A 16,200-nucleotide genomic window follows, 5' to 3' on the forward strand; every position below is an offset into this window, starting at 1 on the left:
GCAGTGTTTGTGTGACACCTGGTTGTGTTGACAAAAAAGAGATGACAACCTTTGCTGTGAAGAATGTCACAAGCTGAACCTGTCAAGCTTTCCATTTGTATTCCATTAACAGGACAGAGGGACAGACATTAACATAACTCCAAATCCTGAAAGTGATAGGTGATTTTCACTTCACATCTGAATTACAAGATTATTTGTTCTTATCTCTTTAGCTTCATGGAACGACTAATGGAAAAATTATCGGTTTGTTTTAAATAACATATCTTCTATTGTTTAATTTTAGAGCAACAGGGTTCTTCTCTTTACCAAAAAGTGTTCGAAAGATGGAATTTTTAATGTAGAACTACATGGACTTCTAGATTTGCATTGTCTTACCTCAGCCCTCACCTGTTCTAAGTATGAATTAACCTAATTTTGCCCTGCTGATTATATATTTTTTTAACAGAACAGGTCTTATTAAGGATTTAAGATAGTTGAGAGAATGTAGTGTATTATCAATTCTAAACCTGAATGATGCCAAAAGGACAAGATGCAGGAATTAGATGAGACAGCCTTATTGGCAATGGGAAAGAAAATGTGGTAATGGGGAAGTAGCAGTAATAAACTGCAGTAGTTTGTAGTTATTCTGAGCCTAGTCTGTTCAGCAGCATCAATGCAGCTTTTAAATATTTCTTTGAAGAGTTACCATAGGTATGTAGCAAGTCGCCAAGTTCCTAAAAATAATCATACATCATTTCCACAAGATTCCTGCCTTGTGCATTAGTTCAGTTAATCCTCACAATGAAAAGTAGAACAAGGTTATTCACTGTGTCAGGCATGATTGTGGAGAAGTAATTAGGATGTCTCCACACAGTATTAGGTATTACCATTAATGCTGGTTTAATGTGTTACATTTTAGCTCCACTCACTATCCGTCTTTGCTCTCACCCTGAAATATCATGTCCTGGAATGCAAATTATTTTGTTTCTAGTGAGAAGTTTGATTACAAGTCAATGAGCTAGAAGACTGACTGTGTTTGAAAACACAAAGTGAGATTTTCAAATTAATAAAACTTACTTAGATATACTGGGTCCTTTAGTGACATTAGTAACCACCAGAGCATTTGATTATGCACTGCACAAGAAAATAGCCCAGAACATATAAGTCATTAGGTTTGTACTTTACTCAGTAAATACATATATTAGTAAATTTTGCTCTTGAATTGTTTAATGGTAAGTTAGCATGTAGGGAGATTCCACAGAGCCATGAACTCCAGCATGAAATGGCATTGAGTTGGTATTGTAGATGCGCTGTGCTCTTATAAAAAGCACACCCTGAGCTACTGCTGAATAGTCTGCCAACAAATAGTGTCATAACAAATACATTTTTGTTTTATTAACTTTACATGAATCTTTTTGTAACAGGTTTTGGAAAAACAGTCTCAAAGTGTATTCTTTTATGTACTTACTTACTAAAAATGTTTTTTGACTTGTTAATTAAACCAACGTGAAAATGAAACATTGTATTACTGAACATGATACACTGCCTTGTTTGCCAGTTGTGAAACCTACATGCAAGTATTTGAGTAGCGTGTCTAGTAAAAGAAAAAATGGGAAAATACAATGAAACCCCAGAGTGCTTCAGTGGAGGCTATTTCATGGTGAGGCCACCCAAATAAAGGATGTATGAGGAAGAAGTGAAGAGCTAGATTTCTTTGGATTGGATTTCCTGCTTTAGAGTGCTGAGAATATCGTGTGACTGTCTTCAGCTGCCTGAAGGGTACTAAAAGAGAAGGTATAAAGCCAGGCTTTTCAAAGATTAACAGTGAATCCATGAAAAACAATGGCATAAATTGCAGAGAGAGACATTTCAAATAGTTAAAAGGAGAAAATTCTTTGCCATAAGGGCAGTGAAACGCTGAAATAAAGTTGCTTGGAGATTTTGAGGGCTCTCTGTTCTTGCAAGTATCCAAAACTTAACTAACCAGGGCTCTGTGTCACTTCAAATTTGTTAGACTGTGACCTCCAAAAATCTCTTCCAACCTACTTCCCTTATTCTAAAAAGAATTATCTATTCACAGATATTCATATTCAACCAGTATAGGTTGAGGTAAGATATTAATAGAGAGTAACGACATTAAGAGGTTCAACTAAGAAGTATCTATTTAAAGATAATGGAGGGTAATTATCTCTAAGTGTAGAGTTGGAATGTTTTCAAGATTGGAGCAGTTCAGGAAACTCATCATATGTAACAATCTAGTGGGTTTGCTGGTTTTTTTAATACTTAAGTTTTTTCAAAAGTATTTTATTTTGCAATGTTTGTTGAGACTTCTGTTTTTCTTAACGTATATCCAGAATTTCTCTTTTACATCTGAATGTTTTGCCTTCTCTTACCCATTTTTCTGATCATTCTAAAGCTTCCTGAGTAATTTTTAGGCTACTAGGGAAAGATTGCTTTTTTATTCTCTGCTTTTTCAGTCATTACCACTATGTAGTTCTGTTTCAATTTTCTGCTGATAATGAAAATTTAAGATGGATAAGTAGAAGACTTGGGGAAATGGTAAAAGGAAGGAGTCACATGCAGTCAGTCACATGACTAATTGCTTGGAGATGTGTTTTTATACCTCTCTGTATAAAAATAGTTGCATATTGTGGCAGCAGCATTGCAGTGTTGAGTTCATTTAAGGAAGTTTATGTAGTTAAGTGACCAGCATAAAGGAGATTGTGGTTTAGTTTCTAAAGAATTAGTTAAATAAAGGAATTACAGTTTTTTGTAATAAAAACTCCAAACCTGGCTATGTACCTACAGCATAAGAGAGGAGGATATTTATTCCATTTTTGTCCCATTCATGCATTTCTGTGTCCAAGTGTGCCTGCATTCTTCCTTTGCAGAACATAGAAACAAGGCTAAAGATCTGTTTGCCCGAGGACCTGGGCTCAGCTCTGATGGATGGCGTCGTTCTGTGCCATTTAGTCAACCACGTCCGTCCTCGGTCTGTCGGGAGCATTCATGTGCCCTCACCAGCAGTAGTGAGTTGCATGTTTCTTGCTGCACTGAAATGTTTTATCAATTACTGTTTCATTCCCAAATGATATGTGGGTACATAAACCTTGTTGCTGCTCAGTGAAAGGTCTTTGCTGTTACGGGCAACATTTGTATGATTGCAAATGTTCATTAACTTTTATATATAATACATTTATATATATATCATATATATGTGTGTGTATATATATACAAGCACACTTAAAAAGGAACAAAATTATCCCGCCTTGTTCTAATCTAGCAACAAGATCAGATATGTTCATAATGGCATTTCTCTTCAGAACAGTATGAAATGCTTTGGTTACAAGTTTTTATTCTGGTACATGCTTAAAAAAGAAAAAGTGCTTATCCTCTGTTGATTGAAAAAAAAGTGAGGTTGACTTCATCGGTGTGTAGCTTAGCAGATGTGATGCTGCTAAAGCACTTAAAACAGTTATTAGTATATTTGTCCTGTTGGGCTATATGTAGAGATGATTCCTTTTACCTGCAGATAGAACAGAAACTTGCACTGTAATGATTTAATATTTCCTTACCTAAATCTAAAGACCTGAAGATTACAGGACATAAACTGCACACACTTATTAAAACTTAAGAAAACACTCTTTTGTTTTCTCTGTTTATATCTATTTATTGAATAGATCATTCCAGGTTTCTGGTAACAATCTGGTTCTGAAGAGGTTTTGTGTGTTTTCAACTATTTGCCTTTTTTCTTTTTAACATACAATTTGGTTAAAAATTTGCTATGTGCACACTGATACTCAATTCTGAGTATCCTCCATGTGGATTTTGGAGGCAGTCTGTAAAAACTTTCAAGAAGACACATTTAAGAAAAATATACTTTTTCAGATATTCTAGTGGAATTTCTTTTGCTGTTCCTTGACTTGAAATAATTTCTGTCTTTGGTAAAAATATGACATTGCCAAAATATGCAAACTTGAATATCTGGGGTAAAAACTTCTCATGCTGATTTTTAAAAATAAATATCTTGTGGTATTTTCTGTAACAAAATGTACATATTTTAATTTTTTTTTCATTTTGTTTCAACTTTATATTGATGTTCTCTTCCTTGAAACAGCCTTCAAATTACTTTAGCCTGGAAAATCAGTTCTTTGAATTCCTTGCTACTACAGTGAATTCTTGGTTTAAGTGAATACTCAGGAGTTACAGTTGTTTCACATCTGATATTGAGAAACTAAAATAGTGAGGAGTTTGGGTTTTGGTTTTTCTTTTTGGTAGCATGATACTTCCGTAAGTATTTAGTGAATATTTCTGAGCGAGATAAATTGCAGAAATGTTTGAGATTCTAAAGTAATGAGACATTGATTCTTCAGGGACATTAATATAATGTATAGCTACTATAAATTTTTGAGTATAAAAATATTTTAAAGTGTGAGCTTGTTAATTACAGTTAAGTCTGTTCTTCATGACTTCTTTAGCCATAGATGATGTTTTTTTCTGTTCTACAGCCTAAACTTAGCATGGCCAAATGCAGGAGAAACGTGGAAAACTTTTTGGATGCATGTAGAAAACTGGGGATACCAGAGGTAATTTAATTAAGTCTGTCATTTCCAGATGTTCAAAAATGAAAATACATTAATTACATGAAAGCTGAAGAATACTTTTATGAACTACAGGTTTTAGCAATAAAGACACAGAATTTAAAAACTGAGCTAAATAATAGGATTTAATACTACTTTAGTGCATTTAAATGGCTTATTTCATAGTACTTAAAATTGCAGGTGTTGTCTCAAAAGAGTAATTCACTATTATCTCTAATACATCTTCTTCGCTATGGAAAATAAATAAGGAATTGTGATAATGTATTATGTAAGTAGCTTGCTATTTTTTTTCATTGCACAACATAACTGCATTTTTACCTCATGCTTTTAGAATATGAACTTAATCCTTTTTAGTTTTTTTTTTTGCAATATTTCCATTTTTTACAATGTTAAGTACTCTATTCATTGGTGACTAATAACAGACTCATCTCTTGTACTAAAATATTTCTACAGTGATTTGAAGAAAAACATTGTATGTTAAGTATGGAAAGCATGTATGTGCAAGATCCTATCATGTAGTTATAAGTATTTCAGTAGTTGGAAACGGGGAAATTGCAGTGCTTGGTGATTTCTGATTTTCATTTAAGAATGGTATCACTCATCATGTAATTTATTCTGATCTTCATAACTAATGTAATGAATACTGCAGTTGCATTAGGATTATTTCAAAGACTTCCTTATGGTTTAGAAGAATCTATTAAGAAAAAGTTAAATTTCAAATACGTGACCCTCAAAAGAAGGTAAAGTGTTATATAAGGTCATTTTAAACTGAACACAGGAAAATTACATTATGTATTTTCACTGGTGCCTACATATGACAGTGTAACGAAGGCTGAGTTCTTTTTCATCTGTTTCAAGAATGCTGAAATGTAAAGATATTTTGTGTGATTTCCACCACCATCCCCTTGGGGAGCAGATGGTAATGCAAGATTTCACATTGGGGAAGAATCATAGTGTCAATTCTTTGTTTTATCTATATTTTAGCACTTGATTTGGAGAACAGCAAAAGTGACAGATCATTTTTGCTATTTGTAGGAATTTTGAGGGGGAGACTTTCTTACAGTTCATCATAAATTTAATTTGACAATTCAGTGTAATGGCTGGGTCTCTTAAGCTGTAATGGTTCATTTACTTCTTGTAGTTATGTAATTTATTATGTTAGAATGATTTCATATTAAAGGTAACATTTCACTTCAGAGAAGATGAAAATCTCATTGTAGTGGACTTCTAGACATGGAGCTTTTGTGGAGCAGCCCCAAAATTCTTCTGATGTATCAGAAATTATAAGTGAACAGAATACAGGTCCAATTTTCCTGGCTGTAGCCTTTTGGGAAAGAAAAGGCTAAGGTCTGTTTTCATTGCTGCTATGAGATCTTTCAGAAATCTTTCCTTCTTTTTGATTTTAGATTTCTCTCTGGAGAAATATCTTCTTGGTATTTCGTGAATTGGCATTTCCATAAATATATTTATTACCCTTCCTTTTTAATCCTTTCATCAAAATTGCTGTTGAATTCTTTAGAATTTTTTACAATTTTATTAAAATTTATTTGTTGAAGTGTTGCATGGAGGCTTGGGCTCAAAGCCACATCTTACCAGTCTGATTTGTAAATTACCCATCTTTATGTATCTAAAAAAGCATTAACTTCTCTTGAAGGGAAAAACCCATTCACTTAAATATTAAATGAATTGCTTGCAACTGTAAACTTACAGTAGGTTTTAAGTACTCTGAGCATATTCTTTTTGATTAGCCATTGGTAATTTGCAAATGTGTATTTGCAAAATGTGCTATATTTTGTGAAAACATATCATGTTGTGGAACTAGCTGGTAAATGCTAGAACTTTGCTGTGTGTTGCAGGGACATGGATTAGGAACGCAAAGTTGTGTAATAACGAGTGTAGCCATCAGTTGTCAAAGTTTTTAAAGAACTACAGATGGCGTGATCATGCTGCTTCAGATGGATGAGCTGAGCAGTGCCTAACTATCTCTGGAGAAACCAGGAAAAGGAGTGCAGTGAATGACTTTTTTTTTATACAAGCACCTTATGTGGGAAAATGATGGGTTCTACTTTTGAGTCCTTATATACCTGTAGGTATTGGGCTTTTCTGTGGTACTTATGCCCATATCTAGTTCCTGAGAATTGACTTGAAATTCTGCTGCATGGGTTTGAAAAGGATTTTAAATGGTCATAATTTGTGTTTGTTTGTTGTCAGTTATTTAAGGAATAGAGTACATGCTCTTTATTGAACTCCACAGGTTTGGAATAATTTCCTGTTTAGTCATGTAAAATGAAAATAAGAAAATAGCCAAGTAGTTGCTGTGTTGTGCTGATGTGCATGGTCTCTTACTTCTGTGGTTTTCAGCATTCAATTCTTGGATCAAAATTACTTTCCCAGAATGATCCTGGGAAGTTTCATACAGATGTAGAACAATGCAACTGCTATCTAAATGTGTCATACTGAGTATTTGGCATCTTGACCAAAGAATTGCAAATACAAAACTGAGGAACATCAGTATCTCTTTATCATGACTGGTATGTAGAAGACTCTGAAAGCCATTACCTGCCAGGTGAGAGTTCCAACACAGTGGGGGACACATTGAAATTGATTTCTGTTAACAGCCACATGACACTTCTCACTGCATGCAGAAGGAACAACCACAAAAGGGAGGCTTGAAGTCTGACCCTTAATAAGAAGCTAAATAGCAATGCTCTGGCTGCATCAGGAGGCTGTCAAAAGTGTGAGAATTGCAGAACAATCAAGTTGTGTCCAATTTTGCTACTAGGCTTTGCTGAAGCACCTTATCAGCAAACTTCTTAAATCACTTTTTGAGACCAAACAACCTTTTTGTTTGATGTGAGAAAGGCATGTTGACAGGTAAGTATCTGAAAGTATGAAGATTCAGAAAATGTCTACTGTGCCCCTCTGGAGTTGTATAACAAAAAGGTTCAATCTTTTTCTCTTAGAAAATTGCTAAATAATACTTTATTTTACATTGTTAACTAAAACCCATCAAATTACCTAATTTACCTCAGCTGGACTGAGGTCCTGCTGCAGTTTCAGTGACATACAGTACTTGGATTGTGCCATTCACTGGACTTACATTGTTAATGTCATGTGAGCCCACAAATAATACCATCCTCACTGCTAACTCAGTTCATTCATGTTGCACCCACCCTCACATACTTTGTGGGTTTGAAAAATAAAGCTGGATTTTTTACTTCTCTTTTGCGTGGAAGTGTGGCCCCCAAAGTGTCAAATGTAATGATTCTGTTGCAGTTTTACTCTTCCTAATGGCATCTCATGACAAACATATTAAAAATTGTCAGAATAGTGAATTATCATCACATTACCTTGTATGTGAAGTTATGGAACTATTTTGTTTGCAACTGCTCTTTCATAAAACCAGTAACAATATATGTAAATAAAGGCAAAAATATTAATGCAGATTTCTTCAACTTGTCATTGCAAAATCAGTATTCATACTAGAAGCAATAGACTTTCCTATTTCAACCTGCAGATTAATAACTTAATTAAAGTTGAGCTTTTATTCTTGGTAGCTGTTATTCCTGGTAATCCATATTACAGGGTATTACACAATTTCAGTAGTGTGAACCAGTACTCCTTTCAAAAGTTAAAAATTGATTTGTGGTGGGTTGAATGATACTTTATTATAAGTAAGATTTAGACCAAAACAAAGCTGTGCATGCAATAGGTTTGAAAGACAGAAGTTACAAGTTTTGGTCTGCATTTTTTCTGGTTCTCAGTTATGAACAAATAAGGGGTATCAGAAGTAGGATCTTCTAAGCATTTCTGAAAAAGAAAATGAAGTCTTTTCAATGTCTGTGAAATTAGCTTTTTACAAAGACAGGAATTAATTTTTATGGTATTCAGCTTACACTAATGTAATGTCTTAACTGTTTAGGCACTTGACCATATTTTGACCCTTTATGGGGTCAGGTCAGAGAAATATGATTTATCTTTTTAAAAAGAAAATAAAGACTTTCCCCACATAACATACTGTATTGATAGAGTCATACAGCTTAAAAAAAAAGATAGACTGAAGTTACCATGATTACTACTAGAATGGTAATTTCTGTTTGTAAAAGGTAGTGATAAAATGAAATCTTTCACAGCCAAATGTTCCAGTGTCTGTGTTCCAGCACATCAGCAGTGATGCAGCATGATTTAGTGTGACAAATAATACCTTGGGTAGGCATAAGAGACATCTGCCATATCTCTTAAATTTTCAGTCATTTACATTGTGTAAACATATTGAGCAGAAAAGAGGGTGATGATAAGGAATGGCTTTTTAGATCTCACATCATTGTACAAAGATGCAGGCTACGAAAGGTTTATCTGTGCCCTTTCTGAGTGACTTTAGAGTCCTGCAAATGGGACCTAATACTGTGTATCAGCCTCTCCTCTGATAATGAGATCCACTATGTGGCAATGTCAGACAGGATTATTCTAGAAATTAGTGTGACTTGAGTTAGTGTAGGAATGGCAAATTAAGTAAAACAGTAATAAAGAAAAGCAAAACAGGAGGCTTTTGTGTTCTAAAAGTAGCAAAACCAAGTAAAGGAGGCAGCCAGGCAGTGACTGTAAAGTGTTTTACCTTCTATCCACCTGTTAGTTGTTCAAGTGGTAATGATGTTTTTCAGTCTAATGCAAGGTATATTATCATTGCCACTTGTGCTTGTTTTCTAATCACTTCACGTAATCAGTTACTTCTCCATAGTTTCATCATGAGACATCCATGAAGTTGCAGTAAGTTTTATCAGGTATGACTCGTTTCTCCACCTTTTCCCTCTGGACTCGGTAATGGACACTGTTTGGCCTATGATATGGTGTTAAGTGGTTCAGTACACTCTCAATTACAGTCCTGAAAGCAGAATTCTGAGCTTCCTTTCAGTTATGCTTTGAGTATAGTGCATATGCACTACAGATTTCTTTAATGCACTTCTGCAAGCTTACTCTTGACTTTTTTTACCAGAGTGTAGACCCGAGGAGGTCAGTTCTGAAATGCTCTCTGTTTTCAGTCACTGCAGGAGCATGCAGAATGGGGGCGGTTTGTGCACACAAACAGCTGGTTATGCTTTTGCTGTCTTATTTCTGTCTTACTGTGTTCATTCTGTGTGCATGATTGACAGCTCTATGATTTAATCATACAGCTTCATAGACGTAACATGTCAATTCATAAATGTAATTATTAAATAGGTGTATCTTTGTCATTCTTACTAGCAATAATTTCAGTCCCCTAAATGGGCAGTGTTTGTCATAGATGGATGGGTGGGTGATTATCTTTGAGACTTTGTATTGAGGTCATGTGCTTTTACACTATTTCATGATGGCATGTTTTAGTTTTGTATTTTTATTGCACAATATCTGTGCAATTAGTGGAAATACTTCTACCATTTGAGAAAAGCAATATATTTTTCATCTACAGTTACATTACAGAAATCTAAAATACATAAAAAAATAAATATTTTGCATTATAAGGTGTGAATAGTTATCCATAATCACAGAACACACAAAAATAGATATTCCTAAGGCTTCCCCAAGTTTCACTGAATTTAACTAAAACACATCATGGCAGTTTCTGTAGAAAGTTTCTTCTGCATGTGTTGGCTGTTTTTGTACGCTTTGGCTTCTCCTTACGCTGCTTAGGATGTTAATCTTGGGTTAGCAACTTCATCAGTATCTGTAAACAGTCAACCTATTACCATCTCTCAATCTCTAAAGTCTGAAATTACTCCCTTCTCCATTTGACTGCAGTAGGGACTATTGGCATTGTTTTGGGGGTTTTTTTGACAAAAATTTTAAAAGGTCCTTGTTATAAAGGTCTGGCATTTTATTTTTAAAATATAAGTTGGATGTATCTTCGATATTTACTTTTGGAATGTATTTGCAGTAAGTAGGAATTGAGTCTTGGATGTTGTTCCAAAATTAATCCAGCATTTACTGGGTTTATTGGTGTCTTTGGTATAAGTGCAAGATATTGTGTAATTGGTAGTCACTAATAGTTTGCACTAAAACTTGTTTCTGTGCTAAGCAGCTTGTGGATGTAGGTGTTCTCAAATACAGTACTAAATCTATCCCATTTTTAAACAAGATCAGCATGTTTTGTGCTGTCTTTGAGTTTTCATACTCTAAAAAATAACAGAATTGCACTGAAGTTTATTATCACATTAGAGTTTTGAGTTAAAAATTTGTGAAAAAGGACTGCAAAAAAAGTGCAGTTGCTGGGCAGGTTGGTTCTCTGCTCTGTATCTGCTGGCTTAAGTAACAAAATTTTGCAGCTTTTGACTCCTGGTAAAGCTAGAACCACTCATGGTAAGCAAAAATAAAACAAAAAAAGAAAAAAAAGGTGTCACTACTTAATTTGTGTATAAATGACAGTTTTGACTTCCAGGTTCACTAGCCACTTTTCAGGATAGAAAGACATTTAAAATTTATTTTAAAGTTTAATTTATTTCAAACTGGAGCTTGAAACTTTGCACGAACAGAAAACAGACATTGAACTTCCATGTCTTGGTTTATTTGGTGTACTGTCAGTTCATTAAGGAAGTGGGACTGAAAAGCTTCACAGGAGCAGTGTTCTCTCAAATTCTTACTGCATGTAATTTTGTTCAGTAAGTATTCATTATCTCAGTAAGGCGTTATTTACAATGTAAAATGGTGTATCTTAGATAGCATTTTGAAAGTACTAGTGTTGCTTGGTTTGATTTAAATGTTAAATATTGTGTGAATATATTGGTACTATTACATATTTCACTTCATATTGTATAGCTAGTCCAGAGTAAGTTGCCACATCAAGTCATTGATAATTTCCAAAAAACGTATGGGAATCTAACCTGGTAATAATTTAAAAAATGCTATGTAAGAAATTTAGTGTCCAATGCTTCAGTTTAGAAACTGTCTTAAAATCAAGCATAGTTAGTGCTACAATGCTTTTTTGAGTTTCTATCCCTGGGTATCATTTGAGGTGATATTTGAATACCAAGTTTTAGATTATTATATTAGAGAATTTTGCATACTTCTAATGATTTCTGTAAGTACTTTTTCTTTAGACTTCATATTGCTGCTGCTTGTGCCTTTAACAGCTTTCTAACCCACTCTTTGCTATTTTTAAGTTAATTTTTTCAGTTGGTTCCACTTAAGCATTTGAGTAAGGTCCAGATGGGCAAAGGTGTGCAGACCTCATTACAACGAGCTGCTCACGTGTACTTCCTCACCCTTGTGAACTTGGGCACAATTTTGGCAGAATTAGAAGGCTTGAGCTCTTCTGTCTTAACATTCTGATGTCATATGATAGCTTCAGTATTTAGAGGAAATAAAAGAAAGCTGGGATGTCTAGAGACTAAGGCAATACTAGGAAGAAACTATTCCGACATGTTTATGCTAGAATATTGTGATAATTTATTTATCAATATCTTTCTATTTTTGTATTTTTAATTTTTTGCACTCTTTTTCTGTTCTAATGGCTGCCCTTCGGGATATAGGCTGACCTCTGCTCTCCGTATGACATCCTGCAGTCGGATATTCGTCACATTCGAAAGACTGTTGACACTCTGCTCGCCCTCGGGGAGAAACCCCCACAATCAACTTCTACTTTTCGCTCCTGGGATCTATTAGGCTTTTGTCTTTTCCATATACTTTTTATAGTCTTGATGTATATAACTTATCACTGGAATTTGCTAACTGCATAACCTGTTCGCATGTGCGCACAAACTTTCTGCTTTGTCTCTGAAAAATTACAGGTACTTAATTTCCTTCCTTTGCCTTTCAAACTTCTCCCTTTCCCTTGCTTCCCTTCCTTGTAATATCTTTATTAATCTCTTGAAGTAGAAGAGAGGAGAGTAGCATCTTGAAGGCAAGTCCCATGTCTTCAGTCCCCTCCAGCTGTAGTTTAAGAACTTATGTATCTCTTTATTTATAGCTTTTCTTTCATGTTGCCTAGACTACTCACTAAATGTGTTGAAGCAGTGAAGCTCCTCTTATTCCATATTGGGTGTAGGCTAGATGTGTATCACAAGCTAAACAGAGCTGAGCCTCTTACTTTTTTGAAAATCCAAGAATGCTGCAGATATTGAAGCAGCTTCAGGTGACACTTCCAGCAGGTGATAGAATTTTCTGTGTAGGTGCCAATTATCTCTGCACATACTATGTTAAGAGCACTTAGAGAACTATCTTTCAAATTACTGTTGTTTTTTTTAAGTCTTATATATTAACAAGAGTGCTGTAACTTTAAAGATTATTGTTCATCTCTGTTGTTCTGATTAAATTCCATACTGGAGTAGTTATGTTTTCCTACAGTAGAATAATCTTTTTCTTCTGTCGCACAAAACAGCGTTGGACTCCTTTTGAACACTTGCTACATTAGTCCCCAAAGGTGACTGTAAATTAGCAGTGGGTATGAGCAAGACTTTAGAATGTTTCAGGAAGAAGGTCAGGCAGTACAGTGACACAGTTTGGGAATAAGCTGTTAGATTCCTTTACCTGCCGTTTTCAGTGTGACATCAAGCAAGTCCCATCATTATCTTCTCTGTTTCATTTCCTGTGAACATTCAGATACTGTTTGTTTGTTTGTTTGTGTAACCAGTGAAGCAAAGACAATGTAGCTAGGAAAACAGATCCTCTGGGAAGACTCTTCCTTTTCCATCCTACAAAGTTTTAAAGAGCAGTTTAGACATACATTAGGCAGGAACTATTTTGGTATGTTTGAACTCTGCCTGTGGTTAGACTGCTGGACTGATGACTTCCATTTCCCTTCTAGTTCTGGGTTCTGTTCATCTACTCTAAACTTAAGACAGTTTTGAGGTTTTCTCCTTATTGACATGAAATATTGATTGAAATTTAAATTTATTTAGTATTTATTTTTATAATTAATAATATTTATTTATTTATTTATTTATTTATTTATTTTAATTTGACAAATTAAAATTGATTGAAAAATACAAACCCTTGAGTATAAGCCTATATCTACATTGCAATATTGGCCTAGATGCTGTTGCCTAAATTTGTAATTCAGGCTACCTAACCAAAGGACCTCAGTTTTGTGTCTTGGAAATACATGCAGTAATTTCCCTCCATCTAGTATATAATAAAATAAGCTATAGACTTTTAGAGTATAACTAGGATGTGTGTTACTGATTATTCTGACCATACAGTTGTTATTTAATGCTGCTCTCTAAATATTCCCACTCCACAGATACTTGTAAAATTTTATTTAAAAACTTCTAAGTGCAGTTCTGTTCCTGGTTTCTGTGGCTTAAATATATAGATATAAATAGATATATATATATACCGATATACATAAAAAGCAGCAAGTGTATTAGATCTATATTTTACAATGGGAAAATTAGTTTCTGATGATGGATAAATCAAAATTTTAAAGGGTTTGGTGTCTGGCAGCTTCCAGTGCATGCATACAACAACTTTATTGTGAAGAGTATCATCTGTGACGAAGTGAGAGTTCAATGAGTGCATCTAAGCTTTTTATTTGATATGTAGCTATAGGCTTGTGCCCTCATCCTGCACAGGCCTGTCTTCTAACTGTGTGCCTTATTTCATCAATTCCAACACCAGACACTTGTTTATTCAATCACAGCTTGACATTTAAGCTTCCACTTTGAGCAGATGTTGTTTTGATTTTTTGTTGTCTTGTTCTAATTATTTTGCTTTTCTGATGAAACTGAGTGACACGTGGCTTGAATCAGTTCAGAATCTACTAATATGTTTGTTTATAGTCCAGTGTTGGCATTTGAGACAGAAGTGATGTCTTCTATAGAGTTGGGATTTTGCTATTGCTCCCCTAAGTGGTAAACAGGTCTCCTGTCAATGGTTTGTGTTGTGCCCTCCTTATGTAGTGCTGAGCTGCATGTATGAGTACATCTTTTCAAATGAGAAAATCATGTGGAGAAAGGTTTTGCTACCATCCTATAACACACATCTGTCTCTTTGTTTAATAGCACCTCTGATTATCCACTGTATCCAATAGTTTGGAGGGCAGTAAGAGGAGTAATCAGTGTGTTTTGCATTTTCAGTGTGCAGAAATGGAAGTTCATGTCTTCAGTGCTTTTGAATGCTTTATCAGAATAGACACTGGGCTGGAAACTGAACTACTGTTGTGCCAGTGTAGACCAAGTGAACGTCCCCCAGTCACAGTGACACTTAACTCTCAAACTTGTCTGAAGTCTTAACTTTGTGTAAGCTTACCATGCAAACAGAGTCATCACTTAGGGACCGTTTTCTGTGTGTTCTCAGCTATGACAATATCTGGTATTTGAAGTGTAGCATTATGTGCAGTTTCTGGTAGTTAGGGATGGTGAAGCCATTGTGAAACAGATGGTGAAAACCACCAAACATACTTGGTTCATGACAAGCACAACTGTGCTAACATACATGAAACTTACCCAGTTTGGTATTTTTTGGGTGTTGTTATTGATTACACTTCCAAATATCTATAAATCTTAAAGGGAAAGAAGTAGTGGAATTACCCTTACATTTTCTGAGTCTGAATATAGTAAAGTTTCTCAAAATATATTTCAAACGTAATGCAAATATGAAAAATGTCTGTCTTTCCATCTCTGAAGTCAGTAATTCTTACACTAAATGGAGAACTGGAAACTAAAACATCTTTAATCTTCTCTAATGGATTCTTTGCTAAATTCAGAGTCCTGCTTCTGGGCTGCTGTTCTGTGGCTTTAGTACTTGTGAACCAAACAGTTCAACTCTTTGATGGTTCCTCACCTTTGAGGAAATGTCAATATTGAGATATCCAGGTAGATATAATTGGTACTGACTGCTCATAGCCAGTCTCATAATAAGGTTGATTGCCTTGAGTTAAGAAAAAAAGTGCACTGTAGTTCACCCCCTATATTCATTCATAACATTAATTATATTTGCTCCTCTGTTTCTTTTCCCATTCATTTTTTTGCATTGCAGTGATCGTCAGAGATTTTCAAGCCATGATATCCTAATAAATGGGTTTCTAGTCTGTACTGTGCCCATCATACTCTCATGTCCTGTGGAGGTCATCTCATCCATACTGCAATAAAATAATAAATACAGCTTGTAGTGGATATTCTTGCAGGCAAAATTTGTTTGCACTGGATTCACAAGTGGCATTTTGATGTGAGAATTTGGCTTTCTTTTTCCTTGATACAGAAAAAAGAAATATTTTCAAGTGCAGTGTAATGCAGTGTAGTAGTCCTTCAAATGCCTTTTGTATATTAACAAGTTTTTATAGCTGAAAGCTGTATATAGATCCCATTGTGCTCCTAATAAGTGTTCTGCAAGTTGACCTTTATGTGAATGGGGACTGAATTAGATGTGAGCAAATATTCAATAGGGTTTTCTACTCAGTATACATTAATAAGTTACCAAAGAATTGCCCTGTCATTGTTTTTCACGAAAATTTTTCTCCTGTTACAAAAAAAAAAACCCCAAAATCCCAGTCATACATGCAAGTCGAGAAAAAAAATGGTAAAAGTGGTACAGCTGGTTTTGTGAACCTTTGCCATTTCCTTCATCTCTAGAACACCAGCTGTCTTATGCAGAAAGAGCAGTAGAAAAATACTATAAGGTAATGATGTATTCTGCTTTGATGATATAAAGC

The 16,200-nt window shown here is 34.8% G+C and overlaps 1 protein-coding gene across 1 annotated transcript in view; it reads left to right on the forward strand.

Moving 5' to 3' along the window:
* The window catches only part of LRCH1 (leucine rich repeats and calponin homology domain containing 1), a 116,383-nt gene that overhangs the window by 92,060 nt on the left and 8,123 nt on the right, over nucleotides 1-16,200 (forward strand). The window contains 2 exon segments of the mRNA XM_030948505.1: nucleotides 2,871-3,008; nucleotides 4,488-4,565. Of these exon segments, the coding sequence (XP_030804365.1) occupies nucleotides 2,871-3,008; nucleotides 4,488-4,565 (216 nt within the window).

The sequence above is a fragment of the Camarhynchus parvulus genome, chromosome 1, assembly GCF_901933205.1.
Source record: "Camarhynchus parvulus chromosome 1, STF_HiC, whole genome shotgun sequence".
Taxonomy (NCBI): Eukaryota; Metazoa; Chordata; class Aves; order Passeriformes; family Thraupidae; genus Camarhynchus; species Camarhynchus parvulus.